This window comes from Artemia franciscana, chromosome 4 (genome assembly GCF_032884065.1).
Source record: "Artemia franciscana chromosome 4, ASM3288406v1, whole genome shotgun sequence".
NCBI classification, from domain to species: domain Eukaryota; kingdom Metazoa; phylum Arthropoda; class Branchiopoda; order Anostraca; family Artemiidae; genus Artemia; species Artemia franciscana.
In genome coordinates, this window is record NC_088866.1 from 43893905 (window position 1) to 43915781 (window position 21877).

At 36.2% G+C, this 21877-nt stretch overlaps 2 protein-coding genes across 9 annotated transcripts in view; one reads left to right on the top strand and one right to left on the bottom strand.

Annotated features, from left to right (window-relative positions):
- The window catches only part of LOC136026470 (protein MON2 homolog), a 483967-nt gene that overhangs the window by 184678 nt on the left and 277412 nt on the right, over positions 1 to 21877 (top strand). The gene's annotated exons all lie outside the window — the stretch shown is intronic.
- LOC136026472 (calcium-dependent secretion activator-like) overlaps positions 1 to 21877 on the bottom strand; it is a 122519-nt gene that overhangs the window by 67219 nt on the left and 33423 nt on the right. For all 7 annotated transcript variants that reach the window (XR_010617294.1, XR_010617298.1, XR_010617296.1 and 4 more), the window contains exons 6-7: positions 14821 to 14977; positions 14025 to 14166 (exon numbers count right to left, since the gene is read on the bottom strand). Coding sequence is in view for 2 of the 7 variants with exons in the window: in XM_065703082.1 (XP_065559154.1) it covers positions 14025 to 14166; positions 14821 to 14977 (299 nt within the window). In the remaining 5 variants the exon portion in view is untranslated. The remainder of the gene's footprint in view (positions 1 to 14024; positions 14167 to 14820; positions 14978 to 21877) is intronic.

Sequence of the window (21877 nt, forward strand, 5' to 3'; positions counted from 1 at the left end):
AAGGTGGGTGCAGTCTTTTTCTCATTTACTCTCTTAAATTTCATTTTCTTCTTATACTGTTAGAATTGTACGAGGCTTTAGCTTGGCATTTTAATTCAAAAATTATGAAGAAAATGTATCTACAATTTATTGTAGAAAAACATTACATTTTTCTTTATTTCTATGGTTTTTCTAAAATACTGCGAAACTCATCTGTATTTTTAGATGTTATTATTACATTTGTAAGATCAAACATAATATTATAGTAACAGCTGAATCGAAAATGTCTTCTTTTTTCACGGTTTTACGTTATGTAAGCTTATTTTCTAAATATTGGGGTGTTTCGTAAAGGTTTTCGGATGCAGAGACGAAAAATTTGGGCTTTTATTAATGTGAATAGTTTAACTGTTTCGCTTCCTTAATATGTAGACTTTCATTTCATTTTTTTCATCAATATAAAGGTAATGTCGTGTAAACAAGGTCAATGTGGATATCGTGTTTAATCTTATTTAACCTCTTTGTATGTATCTCGCAACAGTGTCTCCTGACTTTGGTAAAAAAAATCAAGGTTACGTGTTCCAACTTGCAAATATCTTCGTGGCGAACCTGTTGAAAGGACTCAAGATTCAAAGCACGTGACGTGATCGGATTGACAAAATTGACCATAGTGTGTAGTGTTTGATTGAACTCTAGGATTAAGTTTTCTGATGCAACTGGTTCAATACCAGATTATGGTTACCATTAATGTTGTGATACAACTTTGCAACACTAAAAAATAAAACTTGGTAATCCAGTGATATGTTGTTGGTTGTATTTTTCAATCATAACATCGAAAGATGAAAGTAAAATAAAGTAGTTGGCTGACCAAAGCCTAAAGCTAAATAGCTGATGATAAAAAATCATTATTTTGAATGAAAAATACAGGAAAATATGTACCTTCTCTTTCTGTACAATTTTTTTTACAGTGATTTTCAGCCCCTTTATTTTTGATAAACATAATTTTTTTTTCCAGGGTGCAGCTGGTTGTGATGGCATGATATCTGCCTTTAAGTTCATAGCGGAAGAATACCCAAACACAAAATTCTGCTCAATCAGGGTTTCCATTGCTGGCCTTAGCTATAACTTCGTAAGTTTTCTTTATTTTTATTCTGTTGCATTCACCTTACTTAAAGTAACCCGATTCATAAAGAAATTTTCTCCCATCGTTCATTGCTGTCTTTGTCTTTTCTTCCAATTAGAGGAAACCATCTGTCCCTTTTTATGACCAAAATTCAATTTCGTCATGATTTGGATCCTTAACATTGGACTTTGCTATTAAAACAAAACATGTTTCTTAAAAGGTGAAATAAACTGGAGATATGGAAAATATCCTAGACCGAAATGGACTACCCGTAGTAGTGTGTAAGCACAATAATTGGTCTTCAGACCCTCCTAGATATCAGAGAATCTAAACCAACTCTATTGGCTCTTCTCAAATATGAGTCCCAACTTTTTAAAGCTCAAAAATATTAATTTTATACTGGTATGGTTTAAATGTTTAAATTAAGTTAAGACCTGGTATGAAGTGCCCTATAATTAAGCTAAACCTAGGATAGACAGAAATGACTGTGACTATAAGTGAAACTTAAAACGAATAAAAATTACCCCAAATAGGAACTAGACTAGTTTTCCCCTTTACGCCCTCCTCCTAAAGCCTCGAGTGTCACTGACCTGTACCGAATACAGTATATGTTTTGAACAATGTATTTTGTCGCAAAAAAGCTTAATCGTCAAAATCAATTGAAAAAAGAACTAAAACAAAACAATAAGACATTATTTATTTTTATTTTATTTCTTTAATAATTTGCAATTTGTGTTGAATCTAGGTTGAATCTAATTATAGGCTTATGAACAAAGTGAGCCACCGTCTGGCAGCATCCACTTTAGACTGAAATGTTAGCATTAGAATTTTTAGCCTTTGAGTATATGGTTCTGTTAATGCCAAGGCTGTAGTTTCGTAGAAAAACATTTGAAAGTGCCGTTTTGTTTCTGCAGAATCTTTATCTTTGCTTAAACTGGTCATTAGAACCTTAAATTTCTCATTGAATGAGCCCTGAATCATTCCCCTTTGAATTTACTATGACCTTTGTTTTGGTATCATCATTCCTAGAGAAAAATCTTGATTAATCATCTCTAAATCTTCATCTCAATGAAATGTTGCTTTTCATATATATATAACTACCATATCTTTTATAAAGATAACTAAGGTGATTTTGGAATCGGTATCAAGATTTAGACTAGTTTTTCCTTTCCCATATTTTTCCTTTTGTTATGGATGTCATTGGAATAACTTTTAAGGAAAGGAATTCCATCTATCACTTGTAGCCTACCCTTGTATTCTTTATCCCTTGGACTTCCACCTTCCACAGTGATGAATATAAGCGTAGTATTGCACTTTAAGCTCAAAGTGTTTCCGTATTTTCAGTCAAATTTCTATTTGAATATATATTTGGGTAAAACATAGACTCAGGAGACATATAGACACATAGACTTTGCAAAATAGTCAAAATTATTTTGCAGGATCAAACAGTTCGTGGTAACGAACTATAGTAAGGAGTGACCCGGCTCAATAGTAAACTAAATATTTTTTTTTATGTAATCCTACATACTAGGTCAGGAACTGAAGCAGAGAGTATAACACAAAATTAGCCTTTCAAAGGCATCGACTTCTTACATCGCAAAGTAAAATACAATACTGCTACTAATACTAACAACTCACTGCATTACCAAACCGCCTGAGGCCAATACAGCTACAAACACTCCTCCTCCATTCTGATAGACACAAAGCCTCTCTTTATATACACTCTTAAAAAGCTCCTATTTTTCTTAAATATTTCCTTAAGACATTCTCTCACCCCATTTGGGGAAGACCTCCTCAATACCATGCAGACAAAAAATAATAAGAAAAAAACCTGAGAATTCAATTTAAAATATAGATTTCCATGTAATATTTTATGAAGTAAAAATTGCCATGCGCCAAAAAACGAAGAGCGGAAAAAAAAAATATTAAGAAAAAGGCAAAAGAGTGTTATTCTTAGGCAGTGAATAAAACAAAATCACCAGATTACACTTTTTATTTTGCATACAACGAGATTAATATCAAAATATAACTAAATAACTGTATGATAATAAAATAATAAAAAAAAAACGAATTAGCTACAGTAAAGTTCATAAGTAATCCATTTAAATTTAATTCCATTCAATTCTTGTAACTCACTGCACCCCCCCCCCCTTTCCAGGATTTTATTTCTATTTAAAAAAAAGTTTAGAAATGAAGTTCGTCCTGGGTTCTAGCAGACCATTGTTTTTTCGACTTTTCAAAGACATTTCTAATTATGTACGATTATTTTCAATTGCCACTTTATTGTAATCATGATCACAGCGGTAGCTGCAACCACGGTCAATAGTAACCAAAAATTAAAAAGGGCGATTTACAAAAGACTGGCTACTGAGAAAATATTACAATTTACAGCTGATCCTAGAATGGCAACTAGTGTCTAATTTAGTTTTAAAAGTAAAATATTTTTTTTCAAAAACAAATTTATGGGAAATCCATAAGAAAGCCCGATGGCCGAAACGGTTAAAAACGGTTTCAGATTGAAGCAAAGAGTATACCGTTGGAATTGACATGGCCAAAAACTCTATATTAGAAACTTCAGTCCCCTAGCTTGAACAACAAGGAAAATCACTTTTTTGCAGGGAAAGCACTGATGTGATTTCTATTTAGCTATAATTGATAATCACTCTTGATGTTTTTAAATATCACAGAATGAACCTAAATGCAAGGAGTCACTACACAACTCTTTACAATTTGTTGACTTATTTAACACTGCCGAAACACAAAAAGTTTCCGCTTGTGGCGCATAGTGCATCTGAAAATGGCAGCGCTGAAATAAATAAGTGAGATAGGATAACTTTACTTATAGGATAACTCTAGTCTAATGAGAAATGCTGACGTGTCCATCAGGATCTATATGAATTTCCTTTGGAACTAATATTTTAACTTCGGAAATTTTTGAAATTAGGAGCAGATATAATTTTAACGCAATACGTAGGACGTAACGGGAAAAATTAGTGAAACAAAGAACAGACATTTTGTTAACTTAAATCTACAGCTTGTGACATCTGAACAATCCAAGCTGGTCGAAATATAAGTGCTTACTAACAACAATAGTAGAACCACTTTGACAAAGCTTTCAAAAGGAAAGATGTCCTACGACAGAACCAATAGAATAGAACAGAATGTATTTACGCTAAAAGCCCATATGTTATGGCAAAAAATAAAAACAAAAAACAATTACAAAGAGGTTGCGCAAATCTTTGCACGATCCTACAGAAATATACTTCTACGATTCATCGCAAGACGAAGGAATCGTGCCAAGCTTCTGATACCCATAAAACACTCATCTACACACTCTCACCAACCGCTCAAAATCATAATCAGCCAACCAAACACTTCAAGTCTCCAATCACTCAGCTCCTCACATTCACACATCAAGTGAAATACGGTCTCATCTAAACTTCCACACATAAGACAAAAACCCCATCTACGTTGTATGGGCAACGTTAGGTGTTGCGGCAACGCTTGTTCGGATTCGCCAAGCAAAGTGTTGCGAGAGCAATACTTTGGTTTTGTTCCTCGCTTCGATTAAATACTGAAGTTGTTAATCTGTAAGGATTACAAAATAAATACTAGGTACACCGACTTGCAAAAGTTGCAAACCCATCATTGCCAAAGATGATTATGAACTAACAGCCGACTGCTGCATAAAACTCCCATATATGTCTCACAATTGGTATCGGCCTATTTTTGGTTTCAGTTTGTACGTTACTACTCAAGCTGTCAACCCCTTTAAACTTTCAAACTGGTATATCTCATGAAGTAATTTTTCTACCAAAAAATGGATGACATATACTTAAATCAGCTCATCAAGAGCTATCGACTGCCGTCAAGAAAATATATCTGTCTTAGTTCAAAAACTGACTTTTTTTTGCCGTAGGCCAAGTTTCTAAAATCATCACTTAGAAAGGAGCAAAGGATAAACTCTAATATCTTTAACAATGAGAGAACTTTTAAAGTTTAAGAAGCACATCTGATACCATTTCTCTACCGCATTTCCAAGTGCGAAAAACGGAATGATAAACTCAGCCGAAAGCACGAACAGAAATGAAACAATAGACGGCAGCACTTTCGGACTCTTGGAAAAATGTCACTTTTTTGTTTCAGTAAATTTTTCTATTTTTACTCAAAGAAGATATATTGACTCTGGGGTCGGGTAACTGCCGCATATATTTAACAATTATAGATTTTAGTCCATCTTCAATTTGAAATTAGTGCCTGCCTGCTCGCCTTCTAAAACAGAGCTTTCCACTCGAAAGCAGAGACACGGTTTGATGAAACGAAAGCTTGACTGCAAAACTTCTGATAGTTCTCTCTGACATAGGTAATAAAATTCCACTTCATTTCACACCCTATAGGCTCCGTCTCAAGGACAAGCAAGAGCCATCCTTTTTGGTCCCAGGCAAGAATTGTACGAAGCTTTCCAAAATACAAAGTCATATTCATCAATCCGGCCAAGGGTTCGAACTTTCCGTAGAAACAAAGAGGTTAAACCCTTACCACTTTCTAGGAATAAGATGAATTCGGGGTGCTAGGAACAAAAAAAAACAAAAAACGACGAAACCAAAGTGTTACTCTTGCAACACAATAAAAACCAGCCTTTTACCTTTCTCTCCCGATTAACTTTCTTCTTTGGCCTAGTGGCGAACTATCAGCCCTCATTCCAATTAATAACTTTATTTAATTTTTATTCAGACCCACCTTAAAAAATAAAACTTCACCCAAACCTCCTTCGACCGACAATAAAGACCCAGTGAATTCGACACCGAACGCTGGGCCTGCCATGCCTGTATTTTTTGGTCCTGTAAAATCCTTTCAATTAATCCACTTACTTGGTCCCTCCTATACTCAAGGCCTAAACCATCCCCCACATATGGCTTAGCCTTCACCGATCGAAAAAACTCTTAATTTGGTACGGCCATCTTCTACCTGAGCTGCCCTTCAACATTTGTAAATGAGCAACCTTCATCACCCGGATCCTAGGTATCACTAAAATTTCTTCCCAAAGCCTAACCATGTTACGACTTCTTAAAGAAAACAAACCTAAATCACCTCTAACTGTTAAACTATTTGTATGTTTACTTATCCCTAGCCCCCTCTTATAATATCATGATTATACTGCTTCTAGCCTATCTCCCTTCGCGTGCTCCCAAACCTCAGATCCATAGTGCATCATACCAGAAATTTTAACCCTGAACACCTCTTTAACAACTTGGATCTTTTTAATATCCCTAAGCTGAATTCTTAATACCATATTACAACATGCCTTACCTTTTTCAATCCTACTTTCTATATGGCTACTAAATAAATTTCCTTTCGTCTTAAACTTAACAGCTAAATATGACCATTCTTCCACTAATTTAACCCTTCTACCCTCAAAACTAAGTTTAACATCCTTCTCAAGTCTACCACATTTACGGAATATTAACACTATGGTTTCATCCAAATTAAGCTCTAACTTTATCCTATCCAAATAATCATCTTAAATATCAAGTAATTTCTGAAGGTTGTTTTGTAAATCGGCAGCCAAAACAGTATCATCTGTGAACAACATCATGCAAATGGATACAATATCTAGAACCCACCATCGGCACCTCCTTCTTTTCCATAAATGCCACTACAGAATTTATTAACAGGGCAAAAAATTTAGGAGACAATGTGCAGCCCTGTTCAACACCTTTATATCCTCTAACTATCCTTAGAACTCACCTACCAACTCTCACAACTAGTCTAGTGAACGTATACATTTGAATTAAAACTAACACAAATGGGATTGGGAGACCTATCTCTAACAAACTTTCCATTAATAGAAACATACAAACATAATCAAAAGCTCCTTTAATATCTATAATTGCCATGTATAATCTTCATTTTTTATCAGTAGTTTGTTTATTAACTAAATCCTGCAGACTAAATATATGATCAGTTGTTCCAAAGGCTTCTCTAAAATCCACCTGAACCTTATCCAATACATCCCTATTTTCTATCCACCTCCTTAATCTAAAGCCTAAAACCTTACAAAATAACTTCGGTAAACTGTTCCCTAAATGAATTCCTTGGTAATTATTATGATGAGACTTATCCCGCTTCTTAAATAATGGTATCATAACTGACAAACTCCACTCTTCAGGTCACTTACACGAACTTACCAAAGCTGAAAATAAATTAATCAGAATTGAAGCAAAATAAGTTTTTCTCCAAATATTCACCGGGATCTTATCTGTCCCCGGGGCAGATTTCTCCTTCATAGACTTCAGGGCTTTACCAATATCCTCATGCGTAATTGGTGAGATAAGTTTGTAATCCGCCTCTCTCAGTGGGTAGCACGCCTGTTGGTATAAACTCTGTGATAAATCCTCCAGTTCATCATCTTTTGTGTTATCCAGTGATTCAAGCTATTCGGGCCAGGCATTAGCTATCAGTAGTTGTACTGTAGTAGCAGGGTTGATAGATCCTAGTAATAGCTGCCAGAGTTTTTTTTTTGTTCCTTTGTTATTTTTTTTTTAATTTTTAAGTTCCTGACTTTATGTTGTTCCCTCTTTTTACTTCGAAGTGTCTGTTTGTATTCCCTCCGCTTCTGCCGATATGCCATAAGAGCAGATTCATTGTTATTCTTTTTCAGATTTCTCAGAGCTTCCACCACTTCCATTCTTTTCTGCACAATCATCATAAAAAAAAAACCTTCTCCATCTTATTTTTTGCCAGTCCTCTATTCTTTAAATTATAAGTCTCTAAACTCTCTATCATCTACATAATTGTCCCAAACTTTTATCCACTTGGCCATTCTCTTTGATTCTTTGGGTTTACTCCAAATTTCTTTCAACAACACTCTCTCCTAGCCATATATTGAATCTTGAGCAAATTAAGAGGACTTGGCTTAATGGTCCAGCAAAGAACACATTCCTTTTAAATCTGAAATATCGTTCTGAATTGCCTCCCAGATTCCTATTTCATTTGGCTTAATTTCCTAGATTTTGAATATACCCATTCTAGAGTACATTTAAGTAAATTTACCACACGCTATCGAGTCCATCCATAGCTTTCTTGTCCGTCACTGTTTGCACATATGGTGAAATTAGTGACCTTTCCAGCTACAATTAGCGCAGAGCTTAAGCAACTCCAACCCTAGAAGATTAATCAAGATAGAACATTATCATAAACTGACCACATCCTTCTTCTAAGAGAATGCAGAGCAGACCTATAGACTAATTTAACTTGTACCCAGGACCGTTTCGCATAGGGGAGGGAAGTGGGGCTGCCCCCAATGTTTTTGGTCACTCAGTAAAAAAAGAAGTCAGTAAAATTCTTTGTTCGGTTCAATAAAGACCACGAAAATATTGACATGTCATCTACAGAAATTTCGAAGTCTGTCAGTAAACACAGCAGTTTTACCGACTCCTGCCGTAATTTTACAGATGGTGCCACAATTTTCCATTTGGCCAAATAAACAGCATTAAGATCATGATTTGTACCAAAATCTGAATCTCCATTTGTAAATCCAGTAGTTTTACCGACTCGTTCAGTGATTTTACGTATTGTATACGAACGGACATTATGCTAATATGACAAAAACAGTCGGTAGAAATGACCAGCCAGTCGGTAAAATCAAGTTACAATCATGTTATAATTGCCCCCTTACCTACCTTTAAAAGTACAAAGCCTTCTGCGTCATTGGCTATCTACTGAAAACTATGTGTGTCTTGAACAGTCTTAGAAAGACCAAATAAATTAAAATGAAAACTCACCAATTCATTATTTTATTTCATTGTAATTTTCATTTTATTTTCAATGTTGTAATAAGTACAAAAAAATAGTTTGTAATATAATTCATTGTAGTATAATTAAGGGTGAGAGCTATTCACCCTCTGATCAACTTTGACTCTTTACAGGGAAATAGAACTTCTGATTTCAAATCCAATGAGCCTCCTTCAAAGTTTGTACGGCCACTTTTTCCATAATAACCATATATACCTCCGGGGTATAGCTTACAACCCTTGCCCCAGGGCTCAGGGGGGCGGGGTGTTGACCCCAAACGTTTTGTTATTTGATCTTAGAACTATTTTGAACAGAATGGCTATCTCAAAATTTTGATCGGATAAATTTTGCGAAAAGACAGCGTTGGTAGGAGGGGGGAGTAGTTGTCTTCCGATCACTTCCTACTCCTAAAAAGGGCACTATAACTTCCGATTTTCAATCGAATGAGCCCCTTCCGAAGTATAAACGACATTCCCTTCCATATGAATTGCCTCTGAAAAAAAAATTAATAACAATAAAACATTGAAGGCAACGCTACAGCGTTGCCTCTGATTTTAGGTGTGAGCAAATTTTACAGAAAAAGGTCATTCGCTTGACTATTGATCATGGTAACAGCGTAAATAATACAGGTGGAAGCTTTAGAAAGTTAAAAGTACTGGATATTGGGCAACTCCGCAGCTATCAGGCTGCTGTGTTGGCTTACCTTTCGCTTATTGAATTGTTTCCTTTGGTAATTTAGGTAATTTGTTTAGGTAATTTAAATTTAGGTAACTTTTGGTAATTTTTTTATAATTTAGTATAATTTTTTTTTTCACTTTGTAAGGTGCAACAGAGATTAAAGAAGGAACAAGCATGCCTTTACACTCTGTCATTGTGAAAAAACCCGCTACTTCGCTGGTCTCCTCTAGTGCTAGAAAAGAGTTTATCGATAACCTGTGTCCGACGCAGGTTCGTACCGACTCTAAGTTGCTGGAACGTAACCGGACTGACAGGAGAATAACCATCGATTCTCTTGCTTTTGCCGAAGCAGTCGCAAAAGCTATGTCATCAAAACATAAAATCGAGACGCAAGTTAAAAAGCCCCACTTCATCGGTATAGTTAAGCAAATTCCCGAATCTGTATCTGAAGAAGAACTAACAAGTTTAATTCCAGGTTGTAAAAAGGCCACACGCTGTGGTGAGACCCAAGCTCACAAATTGTACTTTACCAGCAAAAACGATCTACTCCAAGCTATTGTCCAAACACTGAAAATCTCCCTAGAGCTCTTTAAAATTGAAGAATTTCGATTCCGACCACGAAAATGCTACCGCTGCCATTAGACATCACATCTGGTAAAAGACTGTACCAATCAAGAAAGGTGTGGAGTCTGTGGAAGCCTAGACCATGTAAGCACGAAAGATAGCCCATGCAAACTACCTCGCAAACGCCTGAACTGTGGATCCAACAAACATACCTGCTACCATGCAGTTTGCCCTCGAAATGTGGCCACTTTTCCCCTTCAATCCACAAAATGATGTGCCGTATTTTCTCTTGGAATATGAATGGTAAAGTTCTGGACCGTATACCCTTTATATTTGATCTTTCAGCTAAATATGATATAATATGCCTATAGGAGCATTTTCTGAATAAGAATTACACGAACATTCTGAATTCTCTTCCTGTCTAAATTGCTTTATTCAACCTGCATCTAAATCTAATTCCCGTGGTCGCCCTTCTAGAGGTCTTGCAGTTATTGTGAGTGAGAATATCTCTTCTTCACCGCAACTCCTCACTCAAAATGCTTTCTATCAAGTGATTAAGAGCCTTGTATCAGTATCAATGAATACCTTCCAACCGACTATGGTGACGAAAGATCAGAGCAAATATTTGCTCTTGCATGTAAGAAGATTGGCAGGGAACTGACGAAACAGCGGAGGGCTGTTCTTCAAGTGATGATAATTGGGGACTTCAATTGCAATTTAGAAGATAACCATAGTCCGAGTAATGAGGTCTTGATGGGAGTTATACCAGATACTTACAATTTGTTAAAGAACATTAGGCCATATTCATTCATAACCGTTGCCCAAAATGTATCAAACCTGGATCATGTCTTATACTCCCATGATTGTAGTAATATTATGGTTTCAGTTGGAGCCGAAAAACTCTATTCAGACCACCTACCATTATCCCCTATCTTCCCTTCTTCAAACTTCCGCAGTGAAAAAGTCAAAAGCAAATGGAGATCATATAGCACTTGGGATAATGCTGACAAGGAACTATATAAAACTAGTTGCGATATGATCCTTCAAAAAATAAAAATCCCCTTCCACCCGCTTCAAATCAACCCTACATTGCCATGTCATGAAATAGTCAATGAACTCAATATCTACTTAGGACAAATATCCCATGCTTTAAGGTTTGCCAAAAAAGCCGCCGTTCCAAATAAAAGACTTGGATGAATACCCATGTGAAAAAATGGTAAAAAACAGTGAACTAGTGAAAGCAAAAGATGCAACAAAATTCTGGTTTAAACTATGGAACGAGTGTGACCGCCCAAAATCAGATATAGCGAGTAATATCCTTCGGGTCACAAAACGCTGTTTTAGTAAGAAACTCACTAATCATCATTTAAATCTCCAAAAAGAAACTGCAGAAAAGATCCTAGAAAACCCTAACCAATTATGGAAGCTGCACTCTAAACATCAAGAGACAGATAACGAAAAGGCATTGGACATCAGTAAGGACAAGTGGGTCCAGTATTTTGCAGACGAGTTCAAATATACCGATGAGTCTAAGAACCGTAATTTTACAAATCAGATCAATACTGTCATAACGAAGAAGCCTAATAGTTTTGTGATCTCTAATTTTGACGTAGCGCTACAGTGTAAAAAACTAAAAAAAAAATCTTCAAGAGGACCCGACAACTTGAATGCCCTGCATCGCATGCCGTGTAACAGATTACAGGGCAGTAATCTATTATTTGAACATCTATACGTTGCAACCCAGATTGTGATGAATCAAAGTGTCGTCCCTGATTTACTTTGTTAGGTGTTATTGTACCCATTCTTAAAAAAGGGAAGCCACCGAATGACCCTGTGATAAATCCTCCAGTCCACCATCCTTTGTGCTATCCAGTGATTCAAGCTATTTGGGCCAGGCATTAGCTCTTAGTATTTGTTTTTTTTTCAGTATAACTGACAAAAGTTAAAGGTTATTTGAGTCTTATAATAGAAGTTACCTAGCGTCAGTACATTTCATGTCTTCTCATACGCGGCTACATATCACAGTGGTTTGAATATTTGTTTGTGATAAATTTATCTAATCTTGGTCTATCCGTGAAGCTAGCCAAGGAAAAAACCTGACCATTTGAGGGTAAAGAAAGAATTACTGTCAACAAAAACATCCCAGCATCCTAGTTGAGTGCAATAGAAAGACAGAGAGATAAAGGGGAAGTGGGTTAGAAGGAAAGGTATTTTTTTTTAATTTCACAAGACGCTTATTATAAAAATTAGTTTTTCATCTAGAAAATTAAAAGAAAAATTTGATTAGTTTTTTTTTGTGCTTCTTGTGTTATAGTCACAGATTCAAAACATCCTTAAATTATTCCTTGGAGTATAAAGAATAATGTAAAACTATCATAAAAAAAAACATCAACTAAACTATCATCAATTAAACTACCAACTGCTATCCAGCAACAGCCAAAGCAATGCTAAATAAAATAGCACATTTCTCTCGGCTATTGGGTATTAAGATCAACACGGCCAAAACTACAGTCATAGACCTAAATATACTGTCAGATTATCAGCCTCTGCTTTACGGAAAAGAATTAGAAACAGTCAATAGCTGCACTTACCTTAGCTCACAAATAGACTCTCTTGGAGGCTGTGACCTTGGCATACAGATTAGAATCATCGAAACCCAAGCCATTTTTTCACAACTCCACCGCCATTTGTGGAGCCAGCAGGAGGTCAGCAAGGGAAAAAAAAATTTGTGTCTATAAAGCATCTGTTAGATCTATTCTCTTATGTATAGTCTAGAGTTGGCCTCTGAAGGCGTTTCATCCCCATGATCTGAAGGTCTTTGACCATTGCTGTCTACGTAAAATCCTGGGGAATCAATACTGTAACAGGACTTCAAATGTTGATATGCGCCTCTGCTGCTGTAACACCGAGACCACTGCCAAAAAGATTAAGGCGCTGGCTTGGCCATGTCCTGAGAGACCCAATGACAATACCATCAATCAAGTGCTTATCACTGCTTCTTTATGAGTTTGGTACAGGTGACCTGGCGGTCAATTGAAGAATCTGTGGACAACCCCAAGAAAATACCTCGACTCCTGCTGGATCCGGTTAGCTGAAGAGCTGGCACAAGATCGCGACAAATGAACAACTGAACCAAACAGACTTTCTTAGATGTCGGAGGAGAAGTCTGCGTCTGGACCCACGTCAAGTACAAGTTAAAATAATCAAAACTGGCTGGTAAAAAAAAAAGATAAAGTAAATATCGCTTACTTAGTATTAGAGACTGCTCGCTCTTGTAAATTCTGCGAAATCAGACTATAACACATCAAAATATAAGATTTAGAAATTACATCAAAATATATGTATCAAAATATAGTGAAAATAAATCGAAAATTGATTTCTCTTAAGACTCATACGTAGAGCCAAGAATCAGAGTTTTTCTTCTAAATTACGCTTTTTTCATTTTTAGTTGCGTGGATTAAACATGAAAAATTGCTAGATGCTCGTTGATTTTTTTTTTTTTTTTTTTTTTTTTTTTTTTTTTTTTTTTTTTTTTTTTTTTTTAGGAGCCCATAGGGACGATTCTGATGAAAACCATCGTGAAATCTGCCTGAACTTTGGGATTTTCAAGCACAAGCGTCACTTTGGTTCTAACTTCAATGTATTTTGGAAATCTTTCATTTTTGAAATAAGAAATGTAATATAATTTTCTCGAAAAAAGCATTTTCTGTCGTGAATACTTTTTTTCAAAACCCACCCACTTAAGGTAGGTTGAGTCTACAGTTTATATTTCATTCAGTGGGTCTTTCATCCCTAGAATATACAGATATAATCTAACGCAAGAAAATATGAAGAAGAATTAGAGGGGAAAAGGGACAGAAAAATTCTGTTTGTAGTCATAATTGCTTACCCTTTTAGTTCCCATTTTTCTCGCTCAAATCCTTTGTGTATTGCTTGCGCTATAGATGACTCCATCAAATCTACGTATCTGACAACAAGTGGAGCAAAGGTGTCTCGTAGATGCTGATGAAATCGACCGTGCTTGAGGTTATCTGAAATTAAGAGAGACAGATAACTCATGTGCAAAATGGAAGTAAATAAAAAAGGTCAAAACTAAATCCACAATATAAAGGAATATGCAAATTTTTAAATTTTGGTGTGCAAAGGACCTTGGACATCCTCTCGTTACACTAGAAGTAGCCTGGTTGTCATATCTCCCGATGGCAGTTTATTACGCGAGTAGGATTCTAGCCTTAAATGCTTCGGGCTTTAATTGATGTAATTATATGTGTGGCATGAACTCTTGTTTTGCTTAAGCGATGATTTGAGCCATCAAACCTAGCAAGAAGCTACTTCTTTCGGGAGACAGAGCTTTACCTTCTTTGGCAGAATTGCTAGGAACTTTGATTTGAATCCCCAGTCTGCTTTCTTGGATTCACTATTCTTATATGTAATTTGTTGTTTATCTAATCGTGATAAATATGACTCTACAAGCCAGAGTTCTTAATTTCTTTAAGTGCATGTTTGGAAAATTTTTATAATAGAAAAATAAAACAAAATACATTTGTTAATATTCTTTAAGTTAAAAATTTAAAGCTGAAGTAAGGCTAAAAACCACTGGTATAGCATGTCATACCAATGCACGTTAAAAGACAAATCGCTACAAAAGTACGCCTGAACTTTACCACAGAGCTATATTTACTTACCGTCTTGTCTCAAGTAGTCATTGAGTATTTGGAATAATGGAAATGCATCCCAGGAATCTGGTGGTTGTTCAGATAGAACTGTATCCATATCCACAGCGAAGAAGGACCAAAATGTTTCCGCATGATCAACAAGTAAGTCACTAAACCATGCAAAGGCCTAAAAAAGCAAACCGATTAATCGAAAATTAAAATAATGCAAAAGAATTGGCATTCTGAATTTTGGGATGTGTTCTAGAGCTCAACAATGAAAAACTACAAATTACAAGCTATTGAAATTATTTGCAATTACCTTCAATCTATTATGGGATATACGAAACAAATCTCGCCCGTAAAATTCTTATCAAAGATTTCGTGCTAACGAACTTAAAGTAACTTTAATACTCAGCTAAATAGTAACCAAAACTCTAAAAAAGGAGTTTTTGTATCAATAGATGCATAAAACGAATTGGCTTTATATACTGATTCCAAAAATATATGATTCATGTTTAGTGCTACCCACGAAAAGCTACGAGCCTGAGAAAATTGCTTGATTTTCGAAAACGGGAGAAACGCTCCCAAAACTCAAGGAATCTTGATGAAAATTGTACCATCGGATTCAGTGTATCTGATAAATCTACTCTAGAGGTATCAAGCTCCCATCTACAGAATATGGAATTCTGTATTTTTTGCCAAAAAGATCGTTGATGCGTATTTATTTGTTTGTATTTTTTTGCAGGGGTGATTCTATCTAACCAGTGGTCCAAAAATGAGGGCTCATTCAAATAAAAATTAAGAATTCTAGAGCCCTTTTTAAGTGACCAAAAAGATAGAAGGCCGACTAACCACCCTCCTTCGCCCCTTTCCCCCGAAATTGTCTGGTTAAAATTTTGAGACAGCCGTTTTGCCCAACACAGTTGAAAGGTCCAATAACTATGCCTTAGGGGATAACATGCCTCACCCCGAAGCCCCTTGGGAACAGGCTTTAACTTATGAAATTTGCCCATTGTTAAAGCATAGTATTTGTTATAGAGAAATATACAAACATTTTTCAGGAGGGAGGAGGGAGGAGAATTTTCTACGAGAAAGGTTTTCCACGAGGAGAATTTACTGCGGCAAAGAAAAGTTTTAGGGTGTGAACTTTCCAGGGGAAATTTACCAGAATTCCTATACGACACTGTTTTTATTTGTATTACTTTCTATTTACCGACTCAACTTCACATGTGGAGATCTTCCGAGGGAATTGCCCCTGAGAAATTTTCAGCGGAGTTGGAATTGTCTGGATGATTTTTCTGTCGGGAGGGAGAATTTCTGTGGAAAAAAATCCTCAATGGGAAAATTTCCACGGGAAATTTTCGTGGGATCAACTTTCCATTGGGGGAGGTGGATTTCCAGGAAATTGTTTCCAAAAGGGGGGGATTTCCGGTATGATTCGAAAAACGATTAGACATTTAAGTCCTTTTCATACGAAAGTATACTGAGGGGAATTTTTCAGGTGGGATCGTCAGCAAGAAATTTTCCAAGGGGGATGGAAGTCCTGAAAAAAATATTCGCATTTTCCCCAACCATTCTGCTTTTTGCTTTTTATAATATATTCTGCTTTCCTGGGATCAACTTTCTATTGGGGGAGGTGGATTTCCAGGAAATTATTTCCATAAGAGGGGGGGGGATTTCCGGTATGATTCGAAAAACGATTAGACATTTAAGTCCTTTTCATACGAAAGTATACTGAGGGGAATTTTTCGGGTGGGATCGTCAGCAAAAAATTTTCCAAGGAGGATGGAAAATATCATATGGAGAGAAAGCCAAGTTTCTCGGTATTCCTTAAAATCACGATCGAAAACTAAATAAAAAACAAGTTTTTCTACTTAACGTAAGGAGCAACATAAAAACTTAAAACGAACAGAAATTATTCCGTATATGAGGGGATCGCCCCCTCCTCAGTACGTCACTCTTTCCACTAAAGTTCGAATTTTATTCCCATTTTTGTAAGAACAACTCCAGAATCACAGGGGAGCTTAATGGAATAAACAATTTTTTTTAAGTTCTTAAAACTTTAGGGTGAAGAGCAAGGTATTGAGCAGGGGACAACCCCCCTCATCTATGGAATAATTTCTGTTCGTCTTAAATTTTAATTTTGCTTTTTAATTTCAGTAGAAACAACTGTTTTTTTTTTTTTAATTTGATAATACACAAAAGGCGCTAACATTGTATTTGGTTTTGCACTCGTAGTAAAAAGAATTGCCTGTAATTTTTAGTCAACCGTCAAAGTAATGATGACTAGGGCGCGTTTTACGGATAAATGATGATGAATATTAGGATGATGGATAGAGGATGTTTCTTTTTATATCTCCAAGTTTTTCTACTTATTATTCTAAGAAGGTATTTTAGCGATGAGGCTAGGTATCCGTCCCATCTTAGCTACTATTAGGAAAGTAAAATTCTTCTAGAATTCGATTACGAGTCCTGGATGAATTTCGTCATGATTCTGTGACTGCTCAGTTTTAGCTCTAATTATCATGCATTTTATTGTAAGTAAATAATTTCTGAGTTACCCTTTCATTGTTAGTCTTCTTTGAAATTTAGTGTTTGTTTGTCTTTTTTATATTGTCCTGTCAACTTTTATCTGTATTTTTATTATTTTATTCTGCACTGAAGACGGTTAAGCGGAGGTCTCATCCAAAATATTTGCATAGTTTTCTTCTATTTTTCACTGGCTGTTATTATCCTAGCCGAGTGGATTGGTGCGCGGGATTTAGGATTCTTTGTCCGAGAGGGCGAGGGTTTGAATCCTAGTGTACCTAATTATTTTGTTTGGGACGGGGGTCAGTCGCGTGACTGTGTAAGCTCAGCCAGAGTCAACCCAGCTCTAAATGGGTACCTGGAGTTATTTGGGGAAGGTAAGCAGGAAGAGTGAGCGAAAGGACAGGATGGCTGTACCCCGAACCTCCATTGCAGTTCCTGGCTGAAGGGCCAAGAAATGGAGATCAGCACCGCCGGTAGGGACTGTAAAGTCCATTACCGTATTCTTTACCTTTTTATCTTTTGTTATTATTCTCATTTTCCCATTTTTAGGATTAATTTTTCGTTATTGTTGGATGTCTTATTTTATTTTTATATGTGCTTTGCTGAGACCGGCCCTAGGATATATAGCCGAAATATTTATTTAGGGATAAAAAGATTTTACTGTCTTAGATGAATCGTTGTTACTGTCCTCGTTGTTTTAACTTTTGTTGTTTATATGACTTAGATAATGTAGATAATTTGGGTTTCCTAGATAAAAAGTTAGCAAAATGAAATAATTTCTTGAAGGTTTGACACTACACTGTACAAGAATAGGCTTGAAAATTAATGTTAAGAAGACTAAGTCGCTTACAGTAGGAATAAATAAGAGTAAACATGAGAATTAAGCGAAGAGGCAATCGATGTAGTGAAAAGCCTTACTTACCAAGGTAGAATTACGAGAAAAAATGGTGAAGGCAATGAAGATACAAAATACAGAATAATCAAGATTATTCGCATTAAAAAAAGAAGAAGTTTTGAAGAATAAGCCTGCGGACTAAGTTAGAATATTGGAAGCTATGGTAAAGACAGCGACTAATCATGGCTCCGAAGCATGGGCGCTTCTAAGGACTGAAGAATGTTTGTTGGATGTTCCCGGAAGAACTATCTAAGGATAGCTTCAGGCACTCGTTGTACTTATCCTGTTTCAAACAAAAACGTGGTACAGTCTCGTTTGCTCTGGCTGCAGTGAAAACAGGTTAAAGGGCTGGACACACCTAGCTTTTTCGGGTACCGATTTCAACAGCAGAGTGGACAAATGATAGCGGTACCACTTTGCGCGAGAGTTTCAAAAGCAAATATCATGGACACCAATAGTCAACTGCAGATTATCGACAGTTGCATGATTAATCTCAATTTATTATTTAGTTATTTTATTATTATCATTAAGCTCTTCTTTTATCATTATTAAGCTCTTTTATTATTCAAATTTTTATTTTTTTTTTATTTTTTTTTTCATCAAAAGATTTTTTAATGAATTTTAAATTCTTTCATTATTAAATTATGAAGTTCTTTTGCAATCAAATATTAAATTAGTTTTATTATTATTTAGTTGTTTTGGTTTTCCCGTTGAAAATAAAGAGAGATTAAATATGTCTTTTCATTTTATATCATGATGAAATTAGGCGCCATTTTTGTATATCGGACCGAAAACTAGAAAATTTTGAAGCTTAAATCGGCACCGTTTTCTTTGCAAATCGATGCCGATTTGGTAAATCGGCGCTGAATAAAGCTACGTATTTCCAGCCCTTAAGATGTTATGGCACGTTTTATGAATAAGACATGACAAATTGCCAAAAAGTTTGCTTTTTGGTTTAATCTGTGCCCAGACGAAAATCAGGTCTACCACAAATGAGGGGAGAAGAGGTAAAAAAAAGAAATAAAAGAAATTGTACCTTCAACGGAGGGGGTAAAGCGTGAGGCACTGAATAGATTGGGGCGAAGGAGGAGTATGCGCAACGGTGTTCACCTTAGGTGTCTTGGTGCCACAATGCGTTATCAGTAGTAGCAGCAGTCACAATTTTCGTAAAAGGTTATTTCAAATGCGAAGGTTTCAAAGATATACGCTAAAGTGGAGAAGAACCTGTCCTACGCGTCGCCTCAGCAAACAATCCAAATATATGATGTTACGAGAACGTAGAGGCCCATTTATGGTACCATCTTGTCGTATCGACTACCAAAGAAAGGTTTAACCGCAATATATTCAAAGATCTAGCGAATAATAAGTAGAGTGTAAAATATGATGCTTGGAAAATTTATGCTTCATGCACATGAAACTGGCCCAAAAAATCATTGTCTTTATCTCGTTTATATTTCTGAAATCCAGTTCATTAGTCAGATAGCCTACCTCCTTTGGATTATTAGCCAGGGAACCTAACACCCTCGGGCGCATGTGCCCTCAGCAGATGACTGTTTTGCAGGTTATACAGCCGAGAATATTAAGAAAAAAGCATTATTAAAAGAGAAGGAAATTAACGTCAAAAGTAGTCATAAGAAATGCTAATGTATATACGTAAATAAGAAAATCGATAAAAAGACGGAATGAAATAACAAAAACAGGTCATGCCTTAAGAATTCTGGGATAACTAATATAAGCGAAGCCATACATTACCAAGGAGGGGTTCTTTCATCATCTATTCTTGACCCCTAGATAGAGGGTCTATGCATGATTTTTACCCTTTTAACCAATGCGGTGCACATTACAGGCTGTATTTTAGCACAAATATTATTCCTGATTCTAAAGACAGATGCGGCAAGATCCAATGTTGCAATACAAAAGGGCCCGAGGCAATACAAAAATTTGTATTGCCTCGTACCGTACCTCGCTAACTAAAAGTAGCTTAATTTTTTGCGAATGATCGGAAATAAAAAAGTAAAGAAGAAAAAAAAATAATGTGGTGTGAATAAATTAGACAGTAGAAGCCTCAATTTCAAACAATTTAGCTTAGGTGGTTAGATTATTGAAAGAAGCATTAATGATTATAACATGTACGTATATTAAAGATGTAACCAAAAGCATCAGTTGATTCACATACAACATGTTGTTCTCATTTTTTCTCGAATGGCAGCATAAAATTTCCAAGATGTTCCAAGACAAAGGAACTTCTTGTAAAAACAAGAGCTAAGAGCTCATATGGCACTTGTGACGAGGTCGGAAGAGCCGAGAGCTCATATGGTACGAGGTCGGAAGAGCCAAGAGCTCATTTGGACGAGGTCGGAAGAGCCAAGAGCCAAGAGCTCATTTGGCACTTGTGAGAAGGTCAGAACCTAAAGTTAAACTTTATAGCACAAGATCCTTCTAAATATCAAATTTCATTAAGATCTGGTCACCCTTTCGTAAGTTACAAATACCTCAATTTTCAAAATTACCTCCCCCCTCCCAATTCCACCAAAGAGAGCAGATCCGGTTCAGTTATGTCAGTCACGTATCTTAGACAGGTTTCTATTCTTCCCATCCAGTTTCATCCTGATCTCACCGCTTTAAGTATTTTCTAAGATTTCCAGTCCCCCAACTGCCCCCCCCCCAATTACGTTTGATCCGGTTGAGATTTAAAATAAGATATCAGAGTTACGAGGTCCTTCTAAATATGAAGTTTCATGAAGATCCGATCACTCCTTCGTAAGTTAAAAATACGTTATTTTTCTTATTTTTCAGAATTACCCCCCCCCGCAATTGAGCGGATCCATTCCAATTATGTAAATTACGTATGCAAGACTTTTGCTTATTTTTCCAACCAAGTTTCATCCCAATCCTTCCAATCTAAGGGTTTCCCATCATTTTAGGTCTCCCCACCCCAAACTTCCCACAATGTCACCAGATCCGGTCAGGATTTAAAATAAGAGCTTTGAGCCACGATATCCTTCTAAAAATCAAATTTCATGGAGATCCAATCACCCATTCGTAAGTTAAAAATACCTCATTTTTTCTAATTTTTCAGAATTAACCCCCCCCCCCAACTACCCAAAAGAGAGCGGATCCGTTCCGTTTATGTCAATCATCTATCTAGGACTTGTGTTTATTTTTCCCACCATGTTTCATCCCGATCCCTCCACTCTAAGTGTTTTCCAAGTTTTAGGTTTCCCCCTCCCAACTCCCCGCCCCCATCACCAGATCCGGTCGGGATTTAAAATAAGAGCTCTAAGACACGATATCCTTCTAAACATCAAATTTCATTGAGATCCGATCACCCGTTCGTAAGTTGAAAATACCTCATTTTTCTAATTTTTAAGACTTACTCCCCCCCTCCCAACTACCCCAAAGAGAGCAAATAAGTTCCGATTATGTCAATCATGTATCTGGGACTTGCGCTTATTTTTCCCATCAAGTTTCATCCCGATCCCTCTACTCTAAGTGTTTTCCAAGATTTTAGGTTTCCCCCCTCCAACTCCCCCCAATGTCATCAGACCCAGTCGGGATTTAAAATAAGAGCTCTGAGACACAATATCATTCCAAACATCAAATTTCATTAAGATCCAATCGCCCGCTCATAAGTTAAAAATACTTCATTTTTTCTATTTT